Source organism: Psammomys obesus, unplaced genomic scaffold (genome assembly GCF_907164565.1).
Source record: "Psammomys obesus unplaced genomic scaffold, mPsaObe1.curated_primary_1811, whole genome shotgun sequence".
In the NCBI taxonomy this organism is placed as follows: domain Eukaryota; kingdom Metazoa; phylum Chordata; class Mammalia; order Rodentia; family Muridae; genus Psammomys; species Psammomys obesus.
Genome location: NW_026590859.1, coordinates 95,461 through 118,508, shown reverse-complemented (window position 1 = coordinate 118,508; position 23,048 = coordinate 95,461). Strand labels below are relative to the sequence as shown.

The 23,048-nt window shown below is 38.4% G+C and overlaps 1 protein-coding gene across 3 annotated transcripts in view; it reads right to left on the bottom strand.

Annotated features, from left to right (window-relative positions):
* The window catches only part of Cr1l (complement C3b/C4b receptor 1 like), a 57,185-nt gene that overhangs the window by 17,010 nt on the left and 17,127 nt on the right, over positions 1–23,048 (bottom strand). For all 3 annotated transcript variants that reach the window (XM_055609172.1, XM_055609171.1, XM_055609170.1), the window contains exons 5-8: positions 9,266–9,661; positions 7,292–7,394; positions 5,959–6,044; positions 1,885–2,070 (exon numbers count right to left, since the gene is read on the bottom strand). In XM_055609172.1, the coding sequence (XP_055465147.1) occupies positions 1,885–2,070; positions 5,959–6,044; positions 7,292–7,394; positions 9,266–9,661 (771 nt within the window). The remainder of the gene's footprint in view (positions 1–1,884; positions 2,071–5,958; positions 6,045–7,291; positions 7,395–9,265; positions 9,662–23,048) is intronic.

The following is a 23,048-nucleotide window of genomic DNA, read 5'->3' as shown; positions in this document are numbered from 1 at the left end:
GGTTTTCTATGTGGGCGTGCATCTGTATGTATGTGCTTCTTGTGTTTTTTTTTTCTTTGTTTTGTTATTCTGTTCTTTTTTTTTACCTGTTTTTAAAGAAAAAAAAATGTATAGAGTTGGATGGGTAGGGAGGTGGAGAGGATCTAGATGAGGGACAAGAAATCTTGATTAGAATACATTGTATGGAAAAAAAAAACAACCCTATCACCAATTTAAAAAAAAAAAGCAAAAAAGTAGGGTTTGTGCCTGCTAATAAACACATAGTTTACAAATTAGTCACATCCTAAGCCCAAGTTGCTTGATAAATATACTATTATAAAATTTACACAACTTTAACTCTATATCGTATCTTGTATGTATTTAAGATAAAAATGTCCTAACCTCTCTTGAAATGCTAACTGTATTATTTAATAACTTTCATGACATTTTCTCATTATATTCATAAGACAATTATTTTTTACTTATAAAAACATTTATTTCACTACTATAAAATTTTAGCTTATTTATATTTGCTGTTGTTACTTCATATTTTGTTTTGATATAATATCTGTAGTGCTGATTCCCCAGATGTAAGAACTTTCTGTTTCATCTAGATCTACTATATACTCTAAAGGCTCTTATTCAGCTAACCCATTAACTTTTGCCAAAGAAATGTACATAATTTCATACTAAGGAAGTGTCAAGTTTACAATTTAGAGATACTATTGGTAATTAGATTGACTGCATTGTAGAAATTAGATGTAAAAATGGATCTTGAACAATCTTAGTATCATAAATAAGAACTTGAACAGGCAGGGAAGAAAAAGCCTCGCACTTAGGTTATTTATTTCTCCAAATTTTGTGGTGCTAGGGATGGAATCTACTGCCTTCAACATGATAGGTAAGTTATCTACCATCGAGTGACATACCACCCCAAGAAGTTATTCATTCCTCATTCTGCTCAGCTATTCCTTGATATGCATAAGCTACAACACCCTCCAGTTGCCAACAGAGGGTGACTCTTCTACAGAATTCAGAGAAACATGATTTCCAAATTTTAATGTGTTCATGGTATTAAATAAAACTCTTTCAGCTACAAGAGTGAGAGAAGTGGCCTGCAGCTGTCTATAGTGTGGAAGGTCCACAGTTCAAAAAGCCTGCTCCACCCACTGATATGCTATTTTAGCTCTCAGGCCATAAAGAAACCTCTGTGATGCAATGGTGGAATGACATGGAGGGAGGTAGAGCAATGGGAGCCTGAAGAAAAATGACAGAGGCGTGAAGACAGAAACAAGGGGCTGCTTTCATGTTGTGAGCATTTTGGTGGCTTGTGTTTTACTGCCTAGCACCTAGTGTTGAGGAAAAGTTTAAGAAGGGACCTTGTTTCAACTGATTAGTTACTTAATTAACAAGGCTAAAGAACACAGAGAACATTCAACTTTTATTAAAGCCCTTCATAAGATAGATGACCTAAGCAAGATACTTTTACGCTTTCTAGACAAAGATAATGAATTTGTGAGAGAATGACATGACAAATGGCTCACTGGACTTAGAATTCACAGGACTTAAATTCTGGGATTATCATTAATAGATATCCTGGTAGAAAGTAAAAGCTGGTAAAGATAATATTTACTACAATAAATTAATTTACTACAGCCCCATTTCTTGGTCTCTGGTAATTAAGGTTATTTTTCTGCCTTTGTATGCAAATGATATCCCTTTAGAAAATCTTGCAAAAGACTCCTACAGTCACACCCCCTCAAATGATTTTACTAATATTCCAACTTGTCAAATTTTCAGACTACACATTCTCATCTCCCTCATCACTACACATCGTAACACCCCATTACAGTAGGCACCAGAATAGATGACTGGGCAGTCAGTGACCATGCATTTTGCACTTACGTGATACACATTTGGCCAGAGGAGGATACCAGCTGCCAATTGACTGGCACTGGCTCTGGGAACTGCCTTCTAGAGTATACCCATCCTCACATTCCAAGGTTACATTATCTCCATAGTAATATTCTTCTTTTATTTTCAACCCCGTCTGGATTCCATTCATATTCTGTGGGAGGCTACATGTCACTTCTACAATTAGAAAAAAAAATCACAAGGAAATTAGTACTTTGTGGTTAACTGAAATTGCTATTATACAAACATCTGTAATCACAAATTTTGTCCTTGACAAAATAGGGCATATTTTCAATAAAGAACTGTTGTTACCCTTCAAACTTCTTATGCTTTAAATTTTTTTGACTTCCATTTATTATATATAGTAAAGGAACATGGGACACTTTTGATTATCAACTATGCAGCAGAAAAATTTTTAGAAAGATAAGTTAGGACAACCATGTTTTAGCCCTGGGTCCATGTAGATCAGGAGAAGAAATGGCACATACAAACACTGTTTGCACAGAAGCATCTTAAGCAAGATGTTTTAAAAAGAAAGAAATGGATGAGTGTTTGCCATCTGGATGGCCAGCTTATTGTTAGGTTCTATTGTCCTGAAATTTGTAATTGTTCTGGAATTTAACAAAATCATTGTGGGTAGTAGATTTCATAAATGGTAGATGCCTTGAAATTTATTCAAGATAACTGCTTTCTTGCCCAATATTGCTGCTTTCTACAGACCTATAGAATCTGCTACCAACAATAATGAACTCATAAACAACTAAAAACTATCATCAAACACACTGCTATTGGCCACTGTGATACCTGAGAAGATGTCTGATTGGATCAAAATATATTTATCCATATACTGCTACAAGTTCTACTACTGATTGGTTTTAAGTACCCTGAAACAATCCTGTCTGGCTTATTATTGTGCAAATTTTGTCTCATTCATCAAGGATCCCTTTCATTTTAAATAACTATCCATTTACCTCTAGCTCCAATAAAAGTCCAAAAGTATCTATGTTTATACGTGACATCAAGTTCTATGCTTTCTCTTTGACTCTTGATACTAGTGTCCCCTACTTTTGTTTTGAAATGACCCTTCCAGAGTTTGACCTCCTTGGGATTTTCTTTTTGTACTCCTTAAGAGTCACTATCTAGCATTCTGTCTCTGATCTCTATTCTGAGTCACACTCACCCTTCACCACAAAGGACACTTTGGCCCAAGCTGACGATTCAGAGGGGACAGTATACCCAGGGAAAACATCACAGGTTTCACTAAAGAAGAAAAAAGGGACTAAGTATGCCATGTTAGCGACAAACAGAATGATTTAAGAAACAGATGAGAGTCTAGACACCACACATATGGGGGCTTCAGGACTCTAGTCTTCCTACATTGTGCAACGCAGAGAAGCAGCCCCAAGGAGTTCACAGCCAGGCTCACAATGTTTAAAAAACAATGAAACAAACAAAAACAAAACAAAAAACTTCTTTTCCAAGAGAAATATCATTCTCATTGTTTGTGGTGTGCTTCCCATGTGGGATTTCTGGGGGTGGCTGACATGCTATGGAACGAATAGGTCTGAAGTACATTTTAATTTGGAGACATGCCCTCTAGGCCTAGGGAGTTGGAGAATCATATGTAAAAAGTGCTATTTTGGATGTGGAATGTCTCCAATGCATATGTGCTACAGTCTTGGTCCCAGTGTAGGGAAGTAGTGTTACCTTTAAGAGATGGGCTAGAAGGTTTTAGGTCATTAGGGGTGTACTATGGAAGGTGAGGAATTGTGATCTTTGCCTCTTTCCTGTTACTTTTTCCACCATGAGGTGAACAGTTTGTAGTACCATACCCTCCCTCTTGTGATGTTCTGTCTTATCACAGGCCCCAAAGCATAGGGAAAACTGGCTACAGACTGAAATCACCAAAACTATGAATTAAATAAATTTTTTTCTTATAAGTCAAGTTAGTTTAGATGATTGATTGATTGATTGATTGATTGATTGATGTATTTGTTTGGTTGCTTGGTTTTTTTGAGACAGAGTTTCTCTGTGTAACTTTCGCTATCCCAGACTTGCTTTGTAGACCAGACTGGCCTTGAACTCAGAGATCTGTCTGCCTCTGCCTCCCCAAGTGCTGACATTATAGGTATGCATCACTACACCCAGCAGTTTAGGTATTTATAACAGTAATGAAAAGTTGACTAACAAAAAAGCTCAATGTAATAGAAGAGAGTAAATGATATTACAGCCACCTCATTTTACTTATTGTTAAGAATAGGGAAGAGATGTAGCTAGTAAGAGGTAGAGTAACAGAATCTAGTTCTCTCCAGCACAAAGTCTCAATACACTGTCTGAAGTTCCTTCTTACTGACCATCCAGAGTTGTCATGGCACTAAAGACTTCCATGGAATAATTATAGAAACATGAGGGCCCATTTACATATTCTACATTGTTTGAGATTACATAATGCCACTGCCCTAGAAGTCCACAGTGGGGCGGAGGGCTGCTCCAAACCCCGTTCCCTTGAGCATCACTTGTACAAGTGAGAGTGTTCTCCCCAATGAGAATAGAGGGTATATTCCTATCTAGGTTGGAGTTACATATGTAAGACACTGCTTTTGTAATAGGAAAGGTTTTCAACAGCATTTCTGTGTGTCTCTCATTAAGGGTGGCTAGGGGACTTGGACAAAAGATTTCTGGAAAGGTGAGAGCTCTAATTTTCATAACAGATATTCTGTAATCATAGACTATTATTCTTTGTGCAGTTTAAAAGATAAGGAGATAACAGTGGCCACTTTGCTAGGATAGACAGTATGACAGGCAATCTCAACAGTTATTGCAACAATACAAGAAATACTTTTATGTTCCAGATAGTTGAGTTTTCTGAATAATAGAAATTTGATCTTTAAATACATACCCAAATATTTAAAGAGGAATATCCACTTAAAAGAATAATTCATTTATTTAATATATATTTATTGAATACTTACTTGAATCTAAGCATTGTTTGATTTTTAGCCTTTTACCAGCAACAAGGTTAAACTGTGGGGAAGAGTACTGACAGATCCTTATCCTCAAAGGAGCTTACATTTTTAGGCCGTATTTCTAAAATGCATTCCATGTACACTAAACACCTTAAAGGAATGAGATCTTTCTTTGATGACTACTGATATCAACCATCAGTCTCATTGTCAGAGCAGTTTCACAATGAGTAAAAAAATCCAAAAAAACCGGAGACATTGGCAGAGAGCTCTAGTGCATGGTGATAGAACAGCCACTGGTTACACTGCTCCTAGGAACAATTTCCTGAAGAGCAAAGATTTATATATGTGGTATGTTCTTATAGAGTTTTACTATGAAAAGCACCATAAAATGCTCAAATAGATTTCTAGCTACTAACGATGTTAGTAAGATTGGTTGTTTTATATATTCATTTTTAAAGCTTGAGGACAATGTTTTAGACTTTGGAAAAAAAAAATCCAGAGCATGTAATCTGTAAATATTAGCAGCTGCTTACAGGAGAATAAAAAAGAAAAGAGGGAGAAGGTACAAAAACCTATGCGGTCTTAGTTAAAAACCTATGCTGTCTGAGTTAAAATAGCATGGAGATCAGCTACATGATAGACACACAGCCTCATGGTAAGGAGGGGAATTGCAGAAAGAGACCAAAATGTTAGAAAAGCATGCTAGAAACATATAGAAAAGAAGAAAAGGAAAAATTATGCTTTTCTAAGTAATTCAGATAAGCAGGCAACTTATGAAGTACATGTCTATGGCCTGTAAGAGACTCAAAATTTATTGTCAAAAATAAAAAACACTGGTACTGAAGAAACAGCTCTATGATTAAGAACACTGGCTGTTCTTTCAGAGGACCTGGGTTCGACCCAAAACTCTTACAGTGGCTTACAACCATTAGTGACTCCAGTCATGGTGGATCTTACAACCTCTTCTGGCCTATATGTCACCTCACATTCACATACATGTGGGCTAAACACCCATACACATTAAACAAACAAATCAATTAAAAAAGTGCTGTGGGTTGAAATACAAGAAGTCAGGAAGAACATTAGTTTATATACTCACTTTCACATTCAGGAACACTGCTATTCCAAATGCTTTCCATTCCAGCAAGAACACAATAACTAGCAGAACTGCCTTTTAATTGAAACCTAAGAAAGAAAAGAACAGTGGACTGTAAAATGTCTTGGTCAGATATACTCAGTTCCCAGGTCTAGCCAAAAAAGCATTTGAGGATTTTAAGGATATGAAACCAGGTAGAAGGGGCTTGCAGAAGCTAAGCCATTCAACTACCACAGCTTCTAGCAGATGGGTAAGACAGAATTGCAACGTGAAGGGACTTATAACAGTCCCAGCTTAAACTTAAGAAAGTAGTCACGACAAAGCCAGATCCTTGACTTTGACTCAGAGACACTGTTCATGCTACAAGGAACCTGGTACTGCTCACTGTCACAACTGCAAACCCAGCCTGCCAAGGCAACACCTTGCCAACTCTAGCCCTAAGGAAGCAGAGATTGTTCTTATGTCTCAGTATCTGTGATTGTTGCCTAGGAAGCTGACAACAGCATGCTGAGCTACTGAAGAATAAGCTATGTTTTTTGAGTAATTTAGAGAAGCAGGTGACTTGTGAAGTACATGGCTTGTAAGAGACTTGAAATGTTTTTGTTTTTGTTGTTATTTGGTTTTGGTTGTTTGTTTTTCCTTTTAGAGCACTGAGACTGGAGAGAAAACAGAAAGAGGAAAAAACCCAACTTCTGTAAGTCATCCAAAATTCTCAAAGGATGTCAAACCCCTATGCCCTACTAAATATTTTTTGTCCTATTTAGTGCCTGGCAAGAATTCTGTGAAGTACAAGGTTATTTGTTGTCCATGATTGGTAGTTCATAGAGGCATGCTTGCTGTAAAGAATTTTTATGACCTCACCTAAAATATTAACATCAGCCCCCATGATCCCATTTTAGAGCTCATAGTTCATTACTGATCGATATATAACTGGGTTTTAAAATGCTGTACCTCATTTTTTGTTTCTCTTATAAATTATATTGAGGGTTTAATTTTTTTTGAAAACATTGCTAAATACATTTTTATTTGTATCAACTTTTGTAATATACATTTTTTTCTCAAAATTACTTGCTATTCTCTATTTAGAAAATGATTTTTTTTCACTTAGTGTATTACCTATGTATTTAAAACTAGTAGGTATATTTGTTTTTTAGTCTGTTATTTAATACATGTCCCCGTTTTTCCTTCATATCTCCTTTTATCAATTCTGCCAGACATCAGTCTTTCTTACATACAATATCAGAAGTTATATATTCCCCATGGCAACTTTCCCATACTTTGGACAAGTTCAGACTTAGTTTTTAATGTCCAGCAGATCAGGCCTGCTCACACTTACCCTTTATTACAAACAAAGGACACTTTGGCCCCAAGTTGAAGATTTAGTGGAAATAGCACACGCCCATTAGGAAGCTGGTCCAGGAAAGCACCACAGGATTGCACTGGAGAAAAAGAGCCAAACAGAAATCATAGCAGTGTGTGGAGAATAAAAACACAAGCCATGTGTGTCAAGCCAGATGACAGCTTAGGGACCTGCATGTGTCCCAGGGCCACAGGACTCTGCAGTGCAGAGAAACAGCTCCATGGAGAATGTAGCTTGGCTTATAGCAGTAAAGCAGTTTCTGCTTGGAAGAAAACTGATTTTTGTTTTGTAGTATACTCCTAGTGTTGGATTTTAGGGGCAGCTGATATAATAAGGAGGAAAAGAAAGTTTCATGGCGTGAAAACAATTTTCCTTCAATGGTAAACTGCATTACAGATGCAAAAGGATCACAACTATAGCTCTATATGTGGGGAAAAAATTGTTTTGAACTCAGGGAGTGAGCATGCATGTGAATCTTAACACAATTAAGTTGCAAAATGGAGGAAACACACGTACAAACAAACAACAAACAAAATCAACAACAATGAAATTCAAAACCTCATTTCAAGTCAGTTCTCTTTGAACTCTTGTCTTTGAATCAATACCCCAGTAAAAGATGAGGTACTGGTCTGGAATAAATGACTTCCTTAAGGATTTTCAAACACTATCAATGTTAAAATACTTATTTTGAAGGCTCACCTCTCAAGAGCTTCCCCTTGACTAATCCATTGGGCTGTGTCATTTAAAGACTTAGGCTCACAAAATTTCTGTTGATTCCCGGCCTTATGCTATATATTACCTTTTGATTGTTATGGGTAGAAGCATGAAAACTATAATTTCTTTGTTCTAGGGAAGTGGTTCTCAACCTTCCTAATGGCTGTGACACTTTAATACAGTTCCTCATGTTATGGTGAAACCCCCCCCCCAGCCATAAAATTACTTCCATTGATACTTAATTGTAATTTTGCTAATGTTATTGAATTGTAATATAAATATTTTTGGATATAAGATGTTTGCCAAGGGAGTTACAACATGCAGGTTAAGAAACAATGCTCTCGGAGTGCTATTTAAGTTTTGGTACCTGGAAGCATATATATGAAACTAAGGGCATGAGATATGATAGAGACCTTTATGCATCCAGAAACAGCTTCAGTTGAGGCAGCCTTGATGACTCTCAAGTGAGCAGCAGACACTCAAATTCTAGCAACACCAATGACCAGGAAGGACTGGCTCTATCCTGGAAGCAGTGGCAGGGTCTGGCTGTGTCAGCAATGACAGAGAATGGCAGTGTCAACAAGGGCAGGGCCAGCTGTGTCAGCTCTATTCTTGTAATTAACAGTAGCTCCCTGATCTTTAGCACCATTGTTTTCCTCTTTTTATTCTTCCTGACCTTCTAACAGCTTTATAACCCATTATCTACAGGAAAGCCTTCTTACTTGAAGAATCTGGCAGATGGGCAGACTTGGATTCTAATCTTTGCTCTGCAAGTTAGTGTCTCATCTTGGAAAATTATCTAACCTCTAAGCCTCAATACTGAAGTAATAGTAAATACTACACAGCTTCATTGTAGAAATTAAATGCATATACATTAAGTATGATTGGCAATGGATCACACATTACATATTAGTAAATACTTATATATATGAATAACTGATAGGGGCTGAAGATGGCAATACATGAAAAGAACTTCTGTATATGATAATTCCAAGGATGTATCACATTCCTTGCTCACATTTAGTTCTGCCCCTCAATTTGAATGTATGTGCTTAAAAGAGTACATGAACACTCACACAAACACACATACCTTCTGATTTCATATTCCTTACCAGGAAAATTTATTCATTCAACCTGTTCGCCATATGTTCGTCGGCTTTTCCAGAAACTACCCTTATCTCTGGTCCTCCAACAACCCACAGCATTGCAGACTTCCCCAGCTCTGGTCAGACTTACCCTTGAAGCAGGTTGGTAACTCTGGCTCCCATTTGTTTAGAGAGTGACACTGCACACTGCTGTTTCCTTTCATGGTAAAGCCAGGCTGACATCTAAACTCCACAATATCCCTTATGGAAAACAAGCTTCTGTTTTCAGACACCATGACTGCATTTTCAACATGGGGAGGTGTACATTTGTTGAGTTCAATGCACTGAGGAGGAGGACCACTCCAGACTCCAACTTGACCATCATTGCTGGTACAATGTATGGAGGGCTCACCCACCAGGTTAAAAAGCTTCTTCCCTCTTGCATCAGAGTTGCAGCGATAGGTAACCACCATTCCATAATGAAAATCTTCTCTGGCAACACCGAAATCTCCATTGGGAATGGCTGGGGGTTGCTCACAAGGAATCACTGGGCAAAGCAAGCAGATTAAATTTTATTTAAATAATGATAGAGGGAAAATCTAATGAATCACTGAACTGAAGGTATTCACACTCATTATTTACTCTTTTAATATTTGACTTGTGAGTTTTAAAATGTTGCCATTTAAGTGCATGCGTTCTGCTTTTCCTACTTATTTCCTGTAAACACATGCAGTTATAAATATAATTGACCTTTTCATTTGAGATACGTATTTGATCATATTAGAGAGTTTATATTGGCTTCCAGATTTTTCTTCATGCCCAAATTTCAAAGTTTGTTGCTAACTGAAATGAAGTTTAAAAAAAATAATATTCATTAAGAAAAAACAGGGGCAGATAAAACACAAGTGGATAGTTCAAAATAAAATTTGAATATGTCTGCAAACGAGAAAATTGGTAAAACTGTAAATTACTATATATTAAGCATTTTGAAAATGTAATGGATATGTGAAAATATAGACCATTACTATCCATATAAAATATGTAAGAAGCTGAATTTGACCAAGAACTTTTAAGAATTTAAAAAATTACAAATAAGTCTGTCTTATAAAATAATTACCTGAAAACTAATTTTCAAGGAATACATAATTCCAAATATAATTTCAAGTACTTTGAGACATGTAAAAGACAGACACCTCATATTTATTATATGATGGTTTTTATGAACTAGTTCACAAAAACCCCTAAGTATACTTAAAATGAAGAAAGTGTTTGTTCACTGGGCTACTCTTCTATGGGAAGAGGGAGCCAAACCAGTAGTAGGGAACCAAGAGTCTTTTGAACTTGTGATGGTCTTATCAAATCAAGGGACAAAAACTGGAGTCCAGGGCTTCGTAAACTGATAATTCTTTATAAAGAACTATACTCTTAAAAATCAAGGCTGATTTACACCTACTATCTCAAAGCCTATAAATCTTCAAGTACTATGGATGGCCAAGAAAAAATAAAATTCCTGAGACTGAATCAAAATAATGCTATGGCAGAAAAAAGAAAACTGTTCTCTGGAGAGTGTGTGTGTTACTGCTATGTTTTAAATATGGATAGTTTGTTCCCACAACAACAATGTTTTAAAGGCTTGGTCTCCAGGGTGGCATGATTGCATCAGAATTATTAAGAGGGTTGTCCTCCTGGGAAATCCTTAGGTCATTGAGGTTGTGCCCTTGAGGAGATATAGGACTTTGACTCTTCTCTCTGCTTTGGCTCATTAGCTTCTGATATGAGTAATTTTGTTCTTCCACATGCTCCTGATCTCAGCACAGGCCCAGAACAGTAGAATTACACAATCAGAAACTGGACCCTCAATGCTGTGTGCTGAAATAAATATTTTATCGCAGAAGTTATCTTAATTATTTCATTATAGTGATAAACTGACTTCATTAATTTTTATTTGTCTCTTTTATACTAATTCACTTGTTCACCTCTATATATAAGCATGTTAATCAATCAAAGAGAGTCTGTATAACCTAGTTTATCCCACTTTAAGACATAAATTACTGTCCCAAACCTTCAAACACCTTTTTTTCTGTAATTCAGTCCAATCTGCTATTATACCAGGACTCTAGCGGGCCTAATAGTGTAGTTCTGGCCACCACTCCCAAGAATGCCAGTTAAAGAGATGGTGAAAAGCAGAAGAGTTATTCAAAGTGAACACACAGGGAAATGGAACAGAAAAGGGGCCCCATTGACCCCAAAGCCTGCCTTCTGAGTACTGATGGGAGCTTCAGGTTTAAACAGAGTAAGAACTGGAACAAACAGCGAGAGTTAATTACAACCAAGAAGCCATGGTCCTACCTGTTCTAGATATAGCCTCCTTTCATCAATTATTGCCTAAGCCCTGGTTCTATAATGGTCTGAAAAAGTCTTCAATGCTTGAGAGAATAAAGTGGTTCTCCAGAGATGACTCCTGCACCAAGGATAGTCTCAATCTCTTGGCTAATTGTATTATGTGGGCAAGGGTTGGGGTGGAAGGAGTCTGTCCCTCACAATTTTACAGATTCAGAGCCTAATTAACAGTTTATTTTGGGCTATCTTTAAGCTTTTAAGTAGCCATTTCTTGTCCATTTCTGTGTCAGACCAAATATCCTGTGACTAATAGATAAAACATTTTTGGAACATATTAACTTAAAAAAAACTGGTTTCTACTAATCAAAAAGTTAAGAATATCATCAGACAGCATCTGAGGCCTATAGCACACATTTCTCTGCTTTGCTTCAAGCCCACCTAATTAATGTTTCCATGAATATATTTCAAAAGTGCCTTGATTATGACTTTCTTTGCTTTGTTAATATAGAAACTTTGTGAGAGAAATTTTCCTGAAGAGAATCTGTATATGCAGAGACTGGTTTAGTGATTAGAATTCCAGTTACTAAAGAAATTGGGATATTGCAGGTCCAACTCTAGCTCTCCACAGCAGCCACTCTTTCCCTACCTCTGTGTCAGAATTAACATCTTGTGAAGTAACAGGAACCTTTTGGAATCTATTAACTTAGCAGACCACTAGCTTCCACCAACCTGAAAGCTAAGAATGTCATCAGGTATCATCTTAGTCTATTGAAAAGTTTTTCCCATATCATTGTAATTGCCTCTTTAGCATACCCAATAATTTATTTTAAACTGCCTTTATGGTTTTCTTTCTTCTGTAAAAATATAAAGCTTCATGAAACTGCTTTCACATTGAAACACGGAATTTGAGGTTATCTAAATCTCTTTTACTGAGCCATAGTCACTTAAAATAGCTCCAGAATAAACTATCTCTTGTTCCCTTTAAGAAAGGAGCTGGAGCTTCCAAGATGGCGGCGGCTAGTGTGCAGCTTAGCTGAAGGGGAGAGGACCCACAACGCAGGAATTGGTGAGTGAAGGGGCTGATCAACCCAGAACAGAGTTATCTAGACTTCCAAGAAGAAAGAGACTAACCTTGATCTGAGTCCTTCTAGAATCAGGTCATGGCAGACTCCTCCGGGAGGAGACACCCCGAGAGGTGATCCCCAGGCACTTCCGTGCACCCAAAACCCTACTCCCTCTTCGGAGGAGGCAGGAGGTGTCCAGCAGAATCTGCCATGGACCACACTGTCTGTACCCCAGCCCCAGCGAGAGCTGCAGCTCCCACCAAAAAAAAACAAAACCCGAGATTGGGGCTGAGAAAACCCAATCCTTTCGGGCACTCCCCGAAAGCCTCCATAACCCTGCTGCAGTGGAGCGGAAGGACAGAGAGGCGCATAGCGGCTTCACACTGCCCTGAACCCAGTGCTGCCGGCTGCTCCTAGCAAACAAACTTCAGCTCGGGATTAGGGACTGTGGTCATTCCACGCATCCTGAGATTCTCCTGGTCCAGCACAATAAGAACCCGAACGCCACCATAACCTCGCCACGGCGGAGCAGAGGGTTAGAGAGGCGCACAGCGGCTTCATAGCGCCCAGCCTCCAGTGCTGCCGGCTGCTCATAGTGAACAAACTTTAGCTTGGGATCTGGGACTGTGTCATTTAACTGGTCATTTAACGCGTCCCGAGACTCTCCCAGGCCCAGCTCAATAAGATCCAGAACGCCTCCATAACCCTGTCGTGGCGGAGCTGAGGGTTAGAGAGGTGCACAGCGGCTTTACAGCACCGGGTCCCCAGTGCTGCCAGCTGCTCCTAGTGAACAATCTTCAGCTCGGGATCTGGGACTGTGGTCATTCAACACGTCCTGAGATTCTTCCGGGTCCAGCTCAATAAGGACTAGCACCAAGTCCTAGCACCGGCGACCCCCGGCCCCTGGCAGAGAAACCCCAGCTCAGGATTTGGACTGAGAAATCCCAACCCCTTCTGGCACTCCCCTGAGAGCTCCACCATAAGCTTGCTCTAGCAGAGGGGAAGGTCAGAGGGGAAGGACAAAGAGGCAGCCTGCCACAGGACACAGCACCCCCTCTCCAGCTCACCGAGCAGCCCCTAGCAGAGAAACTCAAGCTCTGAATCTGAGGACACTTAACCCTACCTGGTACTCTCTTGGGATCAGCAAACATAGGTTCTTCTGCCAAGCTGCTTCTGGCAGAGAGATCTGGGATTGAGAACACTCAACCTAACTCTTTTCCGCGCTACCCCAGGACCAGTCAACATAACCCCTCCTGGCAGAAGGAAAGGAAAGAGAGGCAGCACACAGGAAAGGTGGACACAGAGTCCTGCGGCCACAGGGTCACAGAACTGACTGTTAGCCTACCCGCGCATTTTCCACAGCAGGACCAAATCAGAGAGTAGAGAGCAAGGGGAACCCCTGTGCATTCCAACTGGTCCTGCATGAGGGTGAGTGAGCCTTCTAGGGAGAGTTTGCCCCAGACCCGGGGCCTCTCCACAGAAGCAACCAGACGAGATCCCTGCCACCCACACCCCTAGCGTGGGCATCATAGGGATTCTTGGGATAGCGACCCCAACATTGTAGCCTATGCCTTGTGGGTCCACCAGTGTAATCCAAGCAAACAATCCCTGGATCTCAGACAGAACAGCATAATAGTGGCCTGCAGGCCACTGCAATAGTCAGAGAATCCATGCATGCACACTGCGCCCGCTAAAAGCGCATGCGAATAGCGCCAGGGTCCCATTCCTTACTTAGGCAAAACTGAAACCAAAACGCATACTCCCAAACCAGCGAACCTCTCTCATCTTCCTGAAAAAACAGTCCAGAAAACAGAGACGATCATAGCCCAAACTACAAACTCGAGGAACAAACAGTGAGGGTTATAAAAAACCAGATGGCTAGAAGCAGACGTAAGAACACTCCCAACAAAAATCAGGACATAATGACCTCACCAGCAACCCCACAAAACAATGGACACTTCAATTCACTAGATATAAAAGAAAACGACCTCAAAACTATGTTTCTCCAGCTATTAGAGGCCCATAAAGATGAAATGAACAAAGCCCTCAGAGAAATAGCCAAAGAAATCAAGACGAACCAAGAGGAAACAAATCGAGCTCTTAGAGAAATGAAGACAAAAATTGAGGCAAACAAAGAAGAAATGCACAAAGCTCTCAAAGAAATGTCCACACAAATGAAGGCAAATAAAGAAGAAATAAACAAAGCTCTCATAGAAATACAGGCAATTATAGCCAAAGAAGTAGAGGCACAATTAGTGATACATAGAGAGAAAACGGACAAAAAAAATAGAAGACGTCATTGAAAAGCAGGACTCCACATTCAAACAGATGAAGGAAATGGTGCAAGACATGAAAACAGAATTAGAATCAATAAAGAAAACACAAATAGAGAAAAACCAGGAGCTGGAGAACATAGAGAAAAGATCGGGAACTACAAAGGTAAGCATCACCAACAGAATACAAGAGATGGAAGAAAGAATCTCAGGAGCCAAAGATACACTTGCGGAAATTGACATGTCTCTCAAAGAAAAAAATGAAATCAGAAAAGTTCCAACCACAAAACATCCAAGAAATCAAGGACACCATGAAAAGACAAAATCTAAGAATAATAGGAGTAGGAGAAAAAGAAGACATCAGGCTCAAAGGTCCGGAAAATATTTTCAAGAAAATTATAAAAGAAAACTTTCCCAACTTAAAGAAGGAGATGGCCATAAACATACAAGAGGCCTACAAAACACCAAGTAGACTAGACCAGAAAAGAAATTCTTCACGTCACATCATATTCAAAACACTGAACCTACAGAACAAAGAAAAAATTCTAAAAGCAGCAAGGGAAAAAGGCCAAGTAACATATGAAGGTAGACCTATCAGAATCACACCAGATTTCTCAACAGAAACTATGAAAGCCAGAAGGGCCTGGACAGAAATCATGCAGTCCTTAAGGGACCACAGATTCCAACCCAGACTACTACCCAGCAAAACTTTCAATCAACATAGACAGAGAATTCAAAATATTCCATGACAAAACCAAATTTAAACAATATCTACATAGTAACCCAGCTCTACAGAAGTTACTAGAAGGGAAACTCCAAACCAAAGAAAACAACTACATCTAAGGAAACAGAGGAAATAGATAACTACACAACAAAAAGAACAAAAGAATACAAGCAATGAAACTCAGTGACACCACCAACCCCACATCAAAAGTAAGTAACAATTGTTGGTCACTAGTATCTATCAACATCAACGGACTCAACTCCCCAATTAAAAGACACAGACTAACAGAATGGTTGCAGAAACAGGATCCAACATTCTGTTGCATCCAAGAAACACACCTATGCAACAAAGATAAACACTACCTCAGAGTAAAGGGCTGGAAAAATGTCTTTCAAGCAAGTGGTTCCAGAAAACAAGCGGGAGTAGCCATCCTAATATCTAATAAAATAGACTTTCAACCCAAGTTAATCAAAAAAGATAAGGAGAGCCACTATATTCTCATCAAAGGAAAAATCCACCAAGAGGACAACACAATTTTGAATATCTATGCCCCAAATACAAGAGCACCTACATTCGTAAAGGAAACAATATTAAAGCTTAAATCACACATTGATCCTAATACCTAAATAGTGGGAGACTTCAACACTCCACTCTCACCATGGGACAGATCAACTAGACTGAAAACAAATAGGGAAATAAAAACACTTACAGAGTCCCTAAATCAAATGGACCTAATAGATGTCTACAGATCTTTTCATCCAAACTCAAAACAGTATACCTTCTTTTCAGCACCGCATGGAACCTTCTCCAAAATAGACCATAGAGTTGGTCATAAAGCAAGCCTCAACAGATACAAAAAGATTGAAATAATCCCTTGTATTCTATCTGACCACCATGGACTAAAGCTGGACCTCAGCAACAACAGAAATAACAAAAAGCTAACACGCACATGGAAATTGAACAACTTGTTACTCAATGACAGCTGGGTTAAGGAAGAAATAAAGAAAGAAATTAAAGACTTCCTAGAATTCAATGAAAATTATGGCATAACATACCCAAATTTATGGGACACATTAAAAGCAGTGCTCAGAGGAAAATTTATAGCACTAAGTACCTTCAAGAAGAAATTTGTAACATCACATACAAACACCTTAATGGCCCAACTGAAAACCCTAGAAAAAAAGAAGCAGATACACCCAAGCAGAGCAGATGGCTGAAAATAATCAAACTCAGAGCTGAAATCAATCAATTAGAAACAAATAAAACTATCCAAAGAATCAATGAAACAAAAAGCTGGTTCTTTGAGAAAATCAACAAGATAGACAAACCCTTGGCCAAACTAACTAAAAAGCAGAGAGAATCTATCCAAATCAGCAAAATCAGAAATGAAAAGGATGACATAACTACAGACACTGAGGAAATTCAAACAATCATTAGGTCATACTACAAAAGCCTATATGCCACAAAATTTGAAAACCTAAATGAAATGGACAATTGTCTTGATAGATTCCATCTTCCAACATTAAGTCAAGATCAGGTAGAAAGACTGAATAGCCCTATATCCCCCAAGGAAATTGAAGCAGTCATTCACAGTCTCCCCTCCAAAAAAAGCCCTGGGCCAGATTGTTTCAGCGCGGAATTCTACCAGACCTTCAAAGAAGTGCTAACACCAATTCTCCTCAAACTATTCCACAAAATAGAAACAGAAGGAACATTACCAAACTCATTCTATGAAGCGACACTCACCCTGATACCTAAACCACACAAAGACCCAACAAAAAAAGAGAACCTCAGACCTATCTCTCTTATGAACATTGACGCAAAAATACTCAATAAAATACTTGCAAACTGAATCCAAGAACACATCAAAGATATCATCCACCATGACCAAGTAGGCTTCATCCCAGGCATGCAAGGGTGGTTCAACATACGGAAATCCATCAATGTAATCCACCACATAAACAAACTGAAGGAGAAAAACCACATGATCATCTCCTTAGATGCTGAAAAAGCATTTGACAAAGTCCAACACCCATTCATGTTTAAAGTCTTGGAGAGATCAGGGATACAAGGCACATATCTAAACATAGTAAAGGCAATATACAGCAAGCCTATAGCCAACATCAAACTCAATGGAGAGAAATTTAAATCAATCCCACTGAAATCAGGGACAAGACAAGGCTGCCCACTCTCTCCATACCTCTTCAACATAGTACTTGAAGTCCTAGCCAGAGCAATAAGACAACTAAAGGAGATCAAGGGGATACAAATCAGAAAGGAAGAGGTCAAAGTATCACTATTCGCAGATGATATGATAGTATATATGAGCGACCCCAAAAATTCAACCAGAGAACTCCTCCAGCTGATAAACACCTTCAGCAAAGTGGCAGGATACAAAATCAACTCAAAAAAATCAGAAGCCCTCCTGTATATCAAAGACAAAAGGGCTGAGAAAGAAATTAGGGAAACAACACCCTTCACAATAGCCACTAATAACATAAAGTACCTTGGGGTGACACTAACCAAGCAAGTGAAAGACCTGTTTGAGAAAAACTTCAAGTCTCTGAAGAAAGAAATTGAAGAAGATATCAGAAGATGGAAAGATCTCCCATGCTCATGGATTGGTAGGATTAACATTGTGAAAATGGCCATCCTGCCAAAAGCAATCTACAGATTCATTGCAATTCCCATCAAAATACCAACTCAATTCTTTACAGACCTTGAAAAAAAGATTCTCAGCTTCATATGGAGAAACAAAAAACCCAGAATCTCCAAAACAATCCTGTACAACAACAGAGCATCTGGAAGTATCTCCATCCCCGATCTCAAGCTGTACTACAGAGCAATAGTAATAAAAACTGCATGGTATTGGCATAAAAACAGAAAGGAGGATTAATGGAACCGAATAGAAGACCCAGAAATAAACCCACACACCTATGAATACTTGATTTTTGACAAAGAAGCCAAAACCATTCAATGGAAAAAAGACAGCATCTTCAACAAATGGTGCTGGTCCAACTGGATGTCTACATGCAGGAAAATGAAAATAGATCCATATTTATCACCCTGCACAAAACTAAAGTCCAGGTGGATCAAAGACCTCAACATAAAACCAGATACTCTAAATCTGTTGGAAGAAAAAGTGGGAAACAGCCTAGAACTCATTGGCACAGGAGACAACTTCCTGAACAGAACACCAACAGCACAGGCTCTAAGAGCAACAATCAATAAATGGGACCTCATGAAACTGAAAAGCTTCTGTAAAGCAAAGGACACCGTCATCAAAACAAAACGACTGCCTACAGATTGGGAAAGAATCTTCACTAACCCTTTATCTGACAGAGGACTAATATCTAGTATATACAAAAAACTAAAGAAGCTGAAAAGCAACAAACCAAGTAATCCAATTAAAAAATGGGGAACAGAGCTAAACTGAGAATTTTCGACAGAGGAATACCGAATGGCAGAGAAACACTTAAAGAAATGCTCAACCTCATTAGCCATCAGGGAAATGCAAATTAAAACGACCCTGATATTTCACCTCACACCCATCAGAATGGCCAAGATGAAAAACTCAAGTGACAACACATGCTGGAGAGGTTGTGGAGAAAGGGGAACCCTCCTCCACTGCTGGTGGGAATGTAAATTGGTATAACCACTTTGGAAATCTATCTGGCGCTTTCTCAGACAATTAGGAGTAGTGCTTCCTCAAGACCCAGCTATACCACTCCTAGGTATATACCCAAACTTAGCTCAAGTACACAAAAGAGATATTTGCTCAACCATGTTTATAACAGCTTTATTTGTAATAGCCAGAACCTGGCAACAACCGAGATGCCCATCAACAGAGGAATGGATACAGAAATTGTGGTATTTTTACACAATGAATACTACTCAGCAATCAAAAAAGAGGAAATATTGAAATTTGCAGGCAAATGGTGGGTTCTAGAAAAGATCATTCTGAGTGAAATATCACAGAAGGAGAAAGACAAACACGGTATATACTCGCTTATATAGACCTATACGATATGATAAACATAATGAAATCTATACACCTAAAAAAGATAATCAAGAGACTGAACATAGGGTAAGATGATTAATCCTCATTTAGAAAGACAGATAGTGCATTGAACGTATGACAGGAGTCTACTGAAGGCATCTGAAAGACTCTAACTGGCAGTGTTTTCAAAGCTGATACAAAGACTTATAACCACACCTTTGGCAGAGTATAGGGAATCATATGAAAGAAGGGAAGTTAGTATGATGGGGAAAGGATAGGAGCTCCACAAGGACCAAATATATCTGGGCACAGGGTCTTTTCTGAGACTGGTATTCAACCAAGGACCATGTATGGATATAACCTAGAACCTCTGCTCGGGTGTAGCCTGTGGTAGCTCAGTAACCAATTGGTTTCCCATAGTAAGGGGAACAAGGACTATTTCTAACAGGAACTCAATGGCTGGCTCTTTGACCTCCCCATCCCCAAGGGAGGAGCAGGCCTGTTAGGCCACAGAGGAGGACTTTGCAGCCAGTCCTGAAGATAGCTGATAAAATAGGATCAGATGAATGAGGAGGAGGTTCCCCCCCCCCCCCCATCAGTAGACTCTGAAAGGGGCAGGGCGGAGATAAGGGAGGGAGGGTGGGAGTGGGAGGGAATGAGGGGGCGGGATACAGCTGGGATACAGAGTTAATAAAATGTAACTGATAAGAAAAAAATAAAGTTATTAAAAAAAAAAAAGAAGAAGAAAGGAGCTATAGTTTTTGCACTGACAACTTCATCAAATGTTGGCATGGATAATGGAATTTGGGACAACCTAAATCTGTATCCTCCAGTCATGGGCATTCATGTTTGGCTCCAGAATAAACTCTCTTTTTTTCCTTGGAAGTGAGAATACTGTGTACTGCGTTGACAGGAGCATAATTTCTACCCCATTATTCCTAAACTCCGACTTGAATAAGGTGATCTCCAGTAATCTGCTTGTGGGTTTTATACACACACACACACACACACACACACACACAACACACATACAAACTTTAGTGGTACCTGTACTCATGGTATAGAAGAATGACATATACTCTGGCGGCATTATACAAAGAAAATGGAAAGATAAACTGAAGATTAACTGAGAACTTTCTAAGTCTGATGAAGGATACCACAGAATTGTATATTCAAGAAGCCATATAAACTCAAGCAACAAAATTCAAATAATTCTTCATCTAGACACATCACAAAGATATATATCAAATTCTACCAGCCTTAAGTAGCAGCCATGAAACAGAGACAATAACTAAAAGAACTACAAGGAGAAAATATTTCAACAATGAAGTTCCTGATCTACAAAACACAAAAGAATGCAAAAAAGAATTTTTCAGGCTGAAGGACAGTAGTTTCATATAGAGCTGCTAGAAACACAGTAAAGAGGGATCTCATCTAAAAGAGTTATGTATGGGTATACTTTACAGTATTCAATGATTATATCAGAAAAAAGATAGAAATGATTTTATTATCTGTTTGGTCTGAGGGTACACGGAACACATGAAGTCACACAGAAGTCAGTCAGCTTGAGAAGAAGGTCAGAGATTGACATATGGGACAAATCTCTGTTGGAATCCCAGTGATAGTCAGGCATGTTTCCATTAATTAGTGGGCTCAATGAATGCAGGCATAAATTCTAAGAGGCCATGCATGTGAGATGTAGGGGTCAGTAGAGCCATTCAGTGTCTTTTATTTAGCTCTCCAATAGAAAAGTGGTCACCAGGGGGTGGTTGTATGAGTCAGATATCTAGAACAACTACAGTGAAAAAGCTGGAGGAAAGCAGAACAAGAATTCCCTTCAAGGGTGATTAATTTCTACTTCTGGTATAAGAAAACTATAAATTAAGTTCCAAGATGTGTTTTACCCTAGGTGGAATAACACAGAATAGAAAAGGGCAGCATAAGAGTTTATCACACTTTTCAGAGATGTATAACTTAAGACTTATGAGTTATTTATTTCTGGAATTTTACATCTATGATTTCTGGACTAGTGGGTAACATAAATCACAAAAAGTGAAGGTATGGCCAACTAGAGCTGCTAGAAGAAAACAAAAAATTATTCTAAATCACATTTATAGAAAATTACACACAACCACTATACATTATTTTTAATAACATTATAATACTTTATCAAAACTGTCCCTATTCTGAGTCATAAAATAGGAATCCGTGTGTTTCAAAGTAGGAAAAAATAATAAACTGAAAAATCTCCCAATGTTTAGAAGTTAAGTATCACACTTATAATTAACCTATTTGTCAGAAAACTTTTGTGCACACTAATAATGGAAAAATAAATGTTTGGAAAGAACAAAAAGTTTGAAACAAATTTATAGGTTTAAATGTGTATTACAAAAAATAAAAGTTTAAAACATATTATCTCATTATCTATGTCATGAATTTAGGAATGAAGTAGTACATAAAGTTGAGGTCAAAGAAAATAGAAAAAAGGAAATAATATGGTAGGAATGAGAAGGAAAAATTGTCAGGCATACATTGTGTAAAAATCAACAAAGTTAAAAATTGTGAAAAGCTTAACAGACTTGATAAACGCCCAGTAAAACTGACCAAACAAAGAGAAGTTATAATCAATATCAAAAATTTAAACTTGTTATCACTCCAGAGCCTACAGACAGCAAAAAGATAATGAGTACACACAATGATCAATATAATGCTGACAACTACAAAAACTAAACGGAAGGGCTGGAGAGATGGCTCAGAAGTTAAGAGCACTGGCCGCTCTTCCGGAGCTCCTGAGTTCAATTCCCAGCAACCACATGATAGCTCACAACCATCTATAATGAGATCTGGCATGTAGGTGTTCATGCAGAAAGACTACTGTATACATAATAAATAAATAAATCTTTTAAAAAAAACTGAACAGAAATGAGCAAACAACTTGAAAACACAGCTCACCCCAAATTATTTAATAAGACAATATGTAAAATATGCTATTTTATAGTTAATAAAATCAGCAATTAGAAGTTTAATATCCATAATAACTTTCCATCACTCAGATCTAGACGACTCTACTACTGAAACCACTGAAACATATTAGCAAAAATAGCATTATTTTTAAGCAAATCATCCCAGACAGCAGAAAATAATAATGCCCAGAAATTTGTATAAGGCCAATATAAATGGAGCTCCCCTATTAGTGGACTTGGAGAGGGGCAGGGAGGAGATGAGGGAGGAAATGAGGGAGGGAAGGTGGGATTGGAGGGAATAAGGGAGGGGGCTACAGCTGGGATGCAAAGTGAATAAAATGTAATTAATGTAAAAAATAAAAATTTAATTTAAAAAAGTTCACATTCAACTCCTTTAAAAATTCTGTGTTATCTACAAAGTATAAATTCTAAAATATGGATCAAATATGAAAGAAGGGAAGTTAGTATGATATGGAAAGGATAGGAGCTCTACAAGGACCAAATATATCCGGGCACAGGGTCTTTTCTGAGACTGACACTCAACCAATGACCATCTATGGATATAACATA